Source organism: Grammomys surdaster, unplaced genomic scaffold (assembly GCF_004785775.1).
Source record: "Grammomys surdaster isolate TR1022 unplaced genomic scaffold, NIH_TR_1.0 125881, whole genome shotgun sequence".
Taxonomy (NCBI): Eukaryota; Metazoa; Chordata; class Mammalia; order Rodentia; family Muridae; genus Grammomys; species Grammomys surdaster.
In genome coordinates, this window is record NW_021620706.1 from 3,535,521 (window position 1) to 3,546,700 (window position 11,180).

The window sequence follows — 11,180 nt, forward strand, 5'->3', positions numbered from 1 at the left end:
CAGGGGAAGGAGAGAACCAACTCTGAATTGTTCTCTGACTACCACCCCTTACATCATGCATGCACACACATAATAATAAAGGATTATAAGCCGGGCGGTGGTGGCACACGCCTTTAATCCTGGCACTTGGGAGACAAAGGCAGGCGGATTTCTGAGTTCTAGGCCAGCCTGGTCTACAGAGTGAGTTCCAGGACAGCCCGGGCTATACAGAGAAACCCTGTCACGAAAAACCAAAATAATAATAATAATAATAACAATAAAGGATTATTTTTAAAGGCCATAGCAACCATCCTGCAAAGAACAGCCCCTGTAACAGTTTCATCTCTATATTTGAAAAAGCAGGAGAATATTTTTTCAACCTCCACCCCACCCTTTAGATTCATGACATAACTCCACTTGCCTCTTGTCCTTGTGTGCTGGGATCACAACTTTGCAACACTGTAATTTTTGTTTATTTTAGTTTTTTTTAAATGTGTATGAGTGTTTTACCCAAGTATATGTCTGTGCCACCATGTGTCTGCAATTCTGTTCTTTTTTTTTTTTTAAGATTTATTTACTTTATGTATATGAGTACTGTAGCTGTCTTCAGACACACCAGAAGAGGGCATTGATCCCATTACAGATGGTTGTGAGCCACCATGTGGTTGCTGGGAATTGAACTTAAGACCTCTGGAAGAGCAGTCAGTGCTCTTAACCACTGAGCCATCTCTCCAGGGCTGTGTGTGCAGATCTTGATGATTCTAGTTGTATAGATAACTAGAAGGAACTTAGTGAACTTGTTGAAGTCAGTCCTGTCGCTATGGAGACAGGAACTGACTGGATCAGAAGTTAGGCTCCTAGTGAGGACACCTAGAGTGGAGAAGTGTTATACAAACATGGACCCGTTTGCTGTGTTGGAGGAGACAAATTATCCATCAGTGATTATCTGGAGTAAGGGAGTAGTTGCTTCCGCTTGTCCCTCACTGACAAGGTGAATCTCAGGCAGAATCTTAACTGTCCATAGTTCCCCCTACCTGGTCCCCCCACCCAACCCAGTGTTACTCAAGCTGGCATGGAATAAAAGACCTCAAGGACTGAGGGTACAAAGGCAAGAACCTTGTTGCACACAGGTAAAACTTATACTGCAGTACGAACTAGCCTCCAGGCTGGATTTGATCCTCGAAACTCTGTAGTGCTGTCTTAACTATGACAATAGAAACTTGTTGGGTTTCCTTTTGTAATCCTGGTTAAGCAAACACACCGCTGAAGTTAATTATCCATTATCCATTCCCGTTTCTCTAATTATGGGTAATGGAGTGTGAAGGGGACACAGTAATCCCTGAAATCGTGTTTACTTCAGCAGAGCCTCCCGTTGGTGATGGGGGGAGGGGAGACACCTGCCACAGTCAGCAGCTCTGACGCTGTTCTGGGGCTATCTGAAAGCTTTCCTGAGCCTCCAAGAGGAGGATGTGACTCTTTCATTTATTTGACGTGAGATATGACATCTTTGTTCACCTTGGGGGAAGAAATGAAAGGCTGTCATTGTCATGTCATGTCTGCTGAAGGGGAACCACAGTCAAGTGTGGTCAGTTGAGCTCATTTCTTTTTTAAGACTGCTGACCTTCCTTGTTAGACATAACCTAGCCAGCTTCTTACCTGTCCACCCTGGCCCTGCTGACCCATGATTCTCTCTTAGAACACAAATGCAGCCTCAAGTCCTACATAGTTATGCTTGTCTCCTGCCTGGCTAGTTAGACCTGAACTCTAAGGACCTCCTCCTGAGCAGTGTAGTGATGTGCATTGCTCAGTAATTAAGCCTAATTATGTTTTATGGGCAGCAGACACATCCCCGCTGTTCATTTCCATTTCTGACAGCTTTGTAATTGATGCCCAAGCTCCTATCTAGCCCCTGGGCTCTGCCTAAGTGTGTCTGCTTGGCATTTTTAGCTGTGCTGAATGAAAAGACAAGAGTATATGTATGATCTTGCCTTGCTTCCAGCTGCCACCACTGTCGCTGCCTCCCCCAACCCACTCTTTGAGACAGTCTGTTGTGTAGCCCTGACTGTCCGGGAGCTTGTTCTGTAGACCAGACTAGACTCTGGACTCGTAGAGTTAGGATTAAAGGTGTGTTGCATGCCGGGTTTTTTTGTTTCACTTTTTAAAAAGTTGAAAATAGCTGGGCCAGGGGTGGCTCAGACCTTTAATCCCAACACACATGAGATAGAGGCAGGCAGAATTCTGTGAGTTCAAGGCCAGTCTGGTCTACAGAGTGAATTCCAGGAAAGCCAGGGATACACAAAGAAACTCTGTCTCAAAGACAAAACAAAATAGAATTTTAGGGTGCCACCCTCTTGATGGCTAACAACCTTTTATAAGTCCATTACCAGGAAATCTGACTGATACCTTCTTCTGGTCTTCATGGGCACTGTGTGGTACACAGACACACATACACACATACAAGCAAAACACCCATATACATAAAATAAATCTCAAAAAAAGAAAAGAAAGAAAAAGAAAAGGTTTAGGCTTATGGTGGTATTGTGAAATTCAAAGATAGTGGTTTTTAAGTCCTAAGAAGTGTTTTTAAAAATGTATGTTTAAAAGTATACTTACTGTGTTTGTGTGCCTGCACACGTGCGTGCAGTGTAATGTGTAATTGCTGTAACAGAAGGCAGATCCCAGAACTTTGGGAAACTCCTGGAATGGTATGTTCCAGATAGTTGAGATACTGTGTTAAATAGTCCCATGTGTTGGAATTTCTCCCCGTCCTTCTTTGGAATGTGGTGATTCATGATTCAGTCTTTAAAAGTTTAAGGTCCAGCTGATGCTGTGTTGCAACACTCTGCTAAATCCTGTCCCTTGCGTCACGCATGACTAGGACTTCATCTTGTATTATTGAAATTTTTTCCTTGGTCCCAGCTTCTCTTTTCATGCTCCTTAATTATCACTGGCCTTCACCAACGTTTTGTGTGTAGTTATTGCAGCTGCAACAGCTGGTTAAAGTCTCCAGCAAACTCTCCTGCATGGAGGGAGGAGCTACCTGTCAGAGCTGGGGCTTAGTGTATAATGAACAAAAGCGGATGACACTGTGAGCCAGTGGTGGATGTCCCCTGTTACTGGGTCCCTCTGAGGTTTGGAAACTTGTATTTCAGATTGCATCCAAGTATGACCAGCAGGCCGAGGAAGATCTGCGCAACTGGATAGAAGAGGTGACAGGCATGGGCATTGGGACCAACTTCCAGCTGGGCCTGAAGGACGGCATCATCCTCTGCGAGTGAGTGGCCCGAGCGGCCTTCATCCTCTCCCGCGCCTGTGTGTGGGCTTTTGCCTTGATTCTGTTCCCCGTCTAGAATGTCAACCTTGATATTCTACCACTGTGTGTATAATGCTTTCCCTCACATCCAGGGAATCAGCTTAATATTCTGGTCCTTGTTCTTGAGCCATAAAGCGTCGTTGTAATTTTGTTTTTAGACTCATAAACAAGCTACAGCCGGGCTCTGTGAAGAAAGTCAACGAATCCTCACTAAACTGGCCGCAGGTAATTGTCAAGTGGGCAACCTCCTGTCCATCCCTTTCCTCCCTCCCTCCCTTTTCTCTGTTTCTTCCTTCCTCCCTCTTTCTCCTCCTCTCTGTTCCTTCCTTCCCTCTTTCCCTTTCTTGCTCCCCTTCCCCTCTTCCCCCCTTCTCTTGTTTGAGATAAGAGTTCTACATTGTAGCCCAGGCTGCCCTCACATTCATTATACACTCCTTGATGGACAGAACTTGGACTATTCCTGCCTCTCTAGGCCTAAAATTAACAAGCCGCACTATATATTATAAATTATAAGCTGCACTATTAAAAATGTTGCCATTGTTGCTGATTGAACTGCTCCCGTGATCTTATGTTTAGTTTTAGATGAATTTTATATTTAGTCAGTCTACTTTGAAGGATTTGATAAACTTTTACACAAATGCTATCTGGACCTTAAGGATAAAGTAGGGGGAGCGAGGCATTTAATGCACTGACTTAGTTCATGATGCAGTAGTGCATCCCAGCTTCTTTTCACCAGTGTATGAAGTACCATTGGCTAGTGATCTGGTCTGAACTGTGTTTAGGAGATGGTGGCCATTTAGCAATCAACCTACTTAGAAACCAACTTTAAAACTCATAGTAAACTATTAATGCATGTGTGCAATTTTTGGCAAAGAGGAGTCCAGGCCTGGATAGCTCTGACATAGAGGTCTTAAAACACGTGCAGGGATGATGGGCCTGGGGAGTAGTGTACAAAGGGCTCGCCACCCACGCCTGAGGACTGGAGTTCAGAACCCTGTAAAAGCCGGGTGGACTATAATCCCAGTTGCGTGGGAGGCAGACACAGGAATTGCCAGGGCAAGCTGCCTAGCTAGACTGGCTAAGTAGGTGAGTCCTGGGTGTATCAGAGTCTTTCCCTGCCTCAGTGGAGGATGATGGGGTGAAATACCAAATGTCAACCTTTAGCCTGCAAATGTACACCACACACACACACACACACACACACACACACACACAGACATGGACAATTTTGCTTTTGTTGTCCCAGTTTGTAGAATGCTTGGCTAACATACATGAAGTCCTGGATTTGATCCCCCGCACATCATAAATACAGAGTGGTAGTTAGTATTCATCTGTAATTATAACACCAGATCTGTGGGGTGAGGGTCTAGGCAAGAGGATCAGAAATCCAAGATTCTTGTTGGCTCTATGACCAGTTTTGTATAGGTTTGAGCTTCATGAGATTCTGTCTCAAAACAAGAATAGCAAAGAAGAATTTTAAAAAACCCTTACTTTTAAAAGATTGTTTTGTAAGCCCTTTTAGAGAATAAGCTGTTTGCTTACTATGTATCAGATAGAGAATCCTCGCCAAAAAGCCTCTGTCCTGGTGTCTTGTAACCAGTCACCCAGACCGAAGAATCTCAAACCCTCTCTGACTTTCTGTTTATAGTTGGAGAATATCGGCAACTTCATTAAAGCTATCCAGGCATATGGTATGAAGCCCCATGATATATTCGAAGCAAACGACCTTTTTGAGAATGGAAACATGACCCAGGTTCAGACCACGCTGGTGGCTCTAGCAGGTCTGGTAAGTACATGCTCTTCACTCGATTAAAGACACTTCCCTGCCCATGGGTGATGAATGACATCATTGTTCTCCCAGGGATGCAGAGACCGGGTGGGGAGGGGCCTGTGTCTTCTGTAATTGCTAGCTTTGTGAAAAGGCTGCTGACATCAGCTCGGGCTAGATAGGTTAATTAGAGCCCTCGCATTTCAGAGGGTACAGCGTTATCATTGAATAGGCCTACGTGTGTTTCTACCTCTGGTATGACATGAGCTCACCGGGAAACCTGTCTGTGGACATCCTTTCTTCATTGTTCCCTCTTCAAAATGCTGGTGGCAGAATCTCTGTGTTCCAGCTCAGGTGGTGACTGTGTTTCTGTCTAGGCGAAGACAAAAGGATTCCATACAACCATTGACATTGGCGTTAAGTACGCAGAAAAACAAACAAGACGTTTTGATGAAGGCAAATTAAAGGCTGGCCAAAGTGTCATTGGTTTACAGGTAAGTGGTGTGATGTTCTTTCTTCATTCATCTACAGAGTGTCATTAACTATTGCCACATAAAATGTTATGCCTCTCATTAGTAAAATATGCATGAAAGTTCCATAATTTATGTAGATTGCTTGGATGTATACATGGATTTCACAGTTTTGTGTATATAAGACCTATAGGGCATTAATACTCCTGTATCCCAGCACTTAGCAGGCTAAGGTAGGAGGATTGCTCTGAGTTTCAAGCCATCCTGAGCTACATATAAGGTCAAGGCCAACCTGGTCTACAGAATGAGACCTTGTCTCAACAGATGAAATAAGAAAATGATGGTTTTAAAAAAAAAAAATTCGCCGGGCGGTGGTGGCGCACGCCTTTAATCCCAGCACTTGGGAGGCAGAGGCAGGCGGATTTCTGAGTTCGAGAGTTCGAGGCTAGCCTGGTCTACAGAGTGAGTTCCAGGACAGCCAGGGCTACACAGAGAAACCCTGTCTCAAAAAACCAAAACCAAAAAAAAAAAAAAATTCAGTTATGTCACCCAGCTTGACCATTGTTTGTCTAGGAAATTAAATTATTTATAAAGATAACCATATCATCATTAAAAAGGAAAGAAAGTACACTATAAATTTTAGATGTTATCAACCAGGGGAAGCAATGTATACAAAGACCAGCACGCCAAAGTCGTTATACACTGGTAATGTGTGGTGCTCTAGCAGCCTTGTTGACTGGGTCCTCTTAGTGCTTGGTTGGTTAAGGTGACTTTTGCAGTCTCCCTGGAGAGTGCTACCAAAACACAACCCTGCGGTGTTAGTGCTAAGGACCTCCTTGGTGTACCGACCTCTTGACTGAGTCTCTGTCGGTGGCTTTGATTTTTAAAAGTACACTTTGTCTAAATGGTGGGAAATTGGAAAGAAGTCCAGGTACTGATCAGATAGTAAGTTAGAACTCCGTGCAAGTTGGAGCATGCAGCCTAAAAATTTACATCAGTTTTTGAAAAGACAGGTTAAGAGACAAAGTTACAAAATACTGTTAACTTCTAAAGAGGTGTGTGTGTTTTTGTAAAAGTTGGGCTTCTATGTGTGGATGTGGTTCTAGACATACACAGAGAGGCGTATGCAAACAAAACCCAAAGATATTCACAGAGCTCTGTTGCAAACTCTGGTTGCAGTTACTGTTACTGTTGCAGTGATTTCCCCCCCCTCCTTTTGTGAGGGGGGCATATGTGTATTGTCTGAATCTTTTCTAGTGCAGGAGTTTTGCTTTTAGTAACAAAATTTTTCTAAGTGTCCCCTGAGCATGTACGCTTGTGATCCCAGTACTCAGGAGTTTAAGATTATCCCTGATGACCTAGGGAGTGCAAGGCCAGCCAGTGTTTATGTGAGATTGTCTCAAAAAATTGAAGCAAAAAAAAACTATTTTTAAGGAGAAAACCATCAGTGGTGGGAAGAGCCCTCTTCCTTCCACAGCGCTCCTGGGTCATGTAATTCTCAGCAGGGGAGAGAAGTTATTTATTCCTGGAACCTGCTGCATTTCTGCACTTCACACTCCTCTTACTGCCTTGTTCTGGTTCTGGCCAGAGAGTTGAGGAAATAAATGTATTTTCTCCCCTATGAAAATGTTGATGGTTCCAAAGTGCCTGGCATTTGCTTTCCTGTTTTAACTCTGAGTGCACAGGCTGCACTATGGGTTCAGCCCAGCACAAAGTTATAAACTTACTTTTTTTTTTTGTAAGTTTCTGCTGCTCCTCCTCTTCCCCCCCACCCCCATTATGCAGTTCTGGAGGGTGAACTTTGTAACTGACTACAAGAACAAGGTTGGATGAGGCTGGAGCTTGTTGTCTGGTTTCCTCACTTGCTGTGGTTTCTCTGAAGCGGATTTTACCTTCAATCTGGTACCCGTGCTGCAGAGAGAGTCAGGGAAGTTTAGTTCTCCATCATTCTGCCAGCACAGTGACTTCTTATTTAAGAATCCATCTCCTTCCGCAAGTTGACATGCAGCTAACTGTGCTGTGAGTTTCTTAGGTTTAAGAGTGTTTGGAATTTTTCTTTTACGGTTAGCCTTCACACAGTTTCTTTTCCAAAACACAGAGGAGAGTTCATACTTAGTTGCCAGAGCAAATCCCTTAGCTCAGGAATTTATAAGTCCCTGGATTTCCCTTTGTCTTTTTCTTTTTTTTCTTTTTTGGTGCTTGGGAGTTGAACCGAGACCTTTGTATATTGTGTATGACAAGTGAGAACTCTGGCTCTGAGCTACAGCCTGAGCTGGGCTTTCCCTCTCCTTTGAAACACAGAACATTTTCTTGTGCATATGTTGTTACTGACTTCTGATAATTAATGCTGACCTTTTAACTTAAAAGATGGGAACCAACAAATGTGCCAGCCAGGCGGGTATGACAGCCTATGGGACTCGGAGGCATCTTTATGATCCCAAAATGCAGACTGACAAACCCTTTGACCAGACCACGATTAGCCTGCAGATGGGCACCAACAAAGGAGCCAGCCAGGTAAGCCATGTCTTTTTAATTCTTGAAGCAAAGGGCACAGAAGGGTCTACTAAGTCAGCGCTGACCCTATAGTGAGTAGCTGGACTCTCAAATGGTATTTTTACCATAGTATTTTTAGTCTTCAGGAAAGTAGATTTTGCTGAGAGAGCAAAAGAATCAAAGGACCCTTTCTCTGGCCCGAAAAGTGTAGCGTGACTAATGGTTTTGGTTGGCACTGAGAACAGCTGGCCTTTCTCCCTAACCAGAAGAAAAAAGTGATGTCTATGTGTGTTTTGACTCCAAAAGCCAAGGAAAGGATAGTTGGTTCTCCTCTGCCCCTTTTTGGTTTTGTTTTTAAAGGGGCCCATTTGAGTGGGTGTATAAGATTATTTGGAATTTCTGGAAAGAGCTGTTTAGTCAGAATTCTTATGAAATATTAAGCTAACAGAAGTGAATTTGTATGAAGTGCTAGTTAAATAATCTTTAAAATAATGGGGAGGAAAGGGTTTATTCAAGGCTTACATTTCCATGCCCTAGTTCATCCTCCAGGGCAGTCAAGACAGGAACCTGGAGGCAGGAGCTGAAGCAGAGACCGTGGAGGAGAGTCATCTATGGCTTCCCCTGCTTGCTCAGCTGCCTTTCTCAGACAGCCAGGCCTACCTGCCCAGGGGCTTCCAGCATCCATTAGCAATCACGAAAATGACATGCACACAGGCCAATCTGATAGGGCTAATCCTTTTACAGTTCGCAGGTGTCTACCTGAAAACCAAGATTAGTCGTCACAGGTTTTTAAGTAGATGAGGGTGTGGACAAGATGAGTTTGATCCCTGGAACCTGTGAAGATGAAGGAGAAAGCTAACTACAGAGTTGTCCTTCAGCCTTCACATGTGTAGGATGCATCCTGGCCCTGGTCCCTGGTCCCATGTCTGTCTAGTGCCTTGTCCACTCCTCCCTGTCTCCACCCCAAATAGTAAAAACAATGAGATACCAATAACTATTTGGAAACAGCAGGATTTTATATCTAAAAAAATAGTGGGACTGAGTTTTGGTAAGCCTTCCTATTTGCACAGTGACATCGGTCCTTCCCTGTATGGAGCACGCCCTGCCACTTGCAGTTGATTCTCTTAGCTGTCACTCATGCTTGCCTTTTCACTCACTTCTCAAAGTGTTTGCTTGACATCAGTGGCCACTGAGGTGTGAGTTACGTACTGTGAAAGGGAGAAAGGAGCTGATCTGAAGTGGGGTGGGGAGGCCCTTTGTAGCAGCCTCTTGAGAAGACTCAGTCCCTGAGATCTGCTCAGCATGGTTCTTGTTGAAGGCATGTATACTTTTTTAAAATTGGAGACCTGAATGGTCATTAATAGACCATGTTCATGTGTAATGTTTAGGTATGCAAGTATGGGACATTTTCAACAATATGTGTAAAAAATGTAGAGTTATCTGATTTTTATGTGGAAGGCTATTTTTGCCTGTATGTATGTATGTATGTATGTATGTATGTATGTATGTATGTATGTATATGAAGCATGTATATGCCTGGTACCCTTGGAAGTCAGGAATGGCATGGGATGCCCTGAAACTGAGTTACAGTATAGGTGCTGAGAACTGGCCCTGGGTCCTCTGCAAGACAGACAAGTGCTCTTAACCATAGAGCTGTTGTCTTCAGCCCTGGGCTTGGTTTTACTTTGTATCTGTCCTTCACTTAGGAGAATGTTGTGTTGCTTCTATATTACATATAGGAAGTTAATCTCTAGGTAAGTTAACTTGTCTGATACCATATAGTAATCTTACAGTGGGCAGAGATTTGAAGGAAGGCCTGACTCAGCTCAAGAGTCAGCAAATCCCGTCATAAAAATATGTGGTGTAAGAATAATTTGGTAAGTTAGGGCCACATCAGAACCATTGAAAGTTGTTATGTTAATGCATTCTGTCTGAGTTGAATAATTTAGACAGTGTTAAGAAGTATAGATCTTAGCTGTTATCTTACCTTGTATTCTGTTCTGTTCTAATACCAGGCTGGGATGTTAGCACCGGGTACCAGAAGAGACATCTATGACCAGAAGCTAACATTACAGCCAGTGGACAACTCGACCATTTCTCTACAGATGGGCACCAACAAAGTTGCTTCCCAGAAAGGAATGAGCGTGTATGGGCTTGGGCGGCAAGTGTATGACCCCAAGTACTGTGCCGCACCCACAGAACCTGTCATTCACAACGGAAGCCAGGGCACGGGAACCAATGGGTCGGAAATCAGTGATAGCGATTATCAGGCAGAATACCCCGATGAATATCATGGCGAGTACCCAGATGACTACCCTCGAGAATACCAATATGGCGATGACCAGGGCATTGATTATTAGAGTCACACACAGGAGTGCAGTATTTAGTCCATTGTTTTATCCAGTGAGACCCAAGCTAGCCTTGAATAATTCTTGACTTCCTAAAACACTATTATGCTTGTTGTACCTTTAAAGAATGCCTTACGTACATTCCTCGTTCCTTTTTCTGCCTCCTAAATAGCTGCCTTCTAGTGCTGTAGCAAGGAAACCCTACAGCCTAACCAGTAACTCTCGTCCTGACGAAGTGACAAGGAGCGCTTCACAAGGACAGCCAGCTCTCGTTGAGGATCTATGCATCATTTTTACGCTTACACGTAAACTGGTATTTTCAAACAATAGGAAACTATTTTTTCTTTTTTACATTTTAGTATGTATCTGGCTTGTACCTGGAAGACTAAAAACGCTGATTTGCTAAATGTGGTCTTTGCCAACTAAAATCTAAGATGCAGCTTTAGAACCTGACACATGGATGTTTTTCTGCAGTATTGTCTGCCGAGTTTTAAATAAAGTCATGATCAGTGTGCATTTGTGATGACATGTGTACTCATTCTTTTCCTAAGTTGACAAGGTCTCTCCCGAGTGGCGCTTCTAAAGGCGTGTATACAGAAATGGCCGCAGATGTGTAGGTTTGGGTGGTGTGCCAATGTATTACTGTAGAGTCGCTGTTTCCTTCAACTGTATTTATTGCTGCATTTCTCAGCATAAACTTATCCCATTGTATTTTTTATAAATAAATATTTTTTTTTGAACATTCATACGAACCACAGGCTGGTTATTTTCTGACTTTCTTCTATGTAGGCAGAGTAAGGTCAGAAACC

General features: G+C 43.4%; 1 protein-coding gene across 1 annotated transcript in view; it reads left to right on the forward strand.

The window, feature by feature from the left end:
- The window catches only part of Cnn3 (calponin 3), a 31,010-nt gene extending 20,111 nt beyond the window's left edge, over positions 1-10,899 (forward strand). The window contains exons 2-7 of the mRNA XM_028752185.1: positions 3,132-3,253; positions 3,451-3,517; positions 4,941-5,078; positions 5,438-5,554; positions 7,898-8,044; positions 10,039-10,899. Coding sequence (XP_028608018.1) covers positions 3,132-3,253; positions 3,451-3,517; positions 4,941-5,078; positions 5,438-5,554; positions 7,898-8,044; positions 10,039-10,383 — 936 coding nt within the window. The 3' untranslated portion in view covers positions 10,384-10,899. The remainder of the gene's footprint in view (positions 1-3,131; positions 3,254-3,450; positions 3,518-4,940; positions 5,079-5,437; positions 5,555-7,897; positions 8,045-10,038) is intronic.
- The last annotated feature ends 281 nt before the right edge of the window (positions 10,900-11,180 follow it).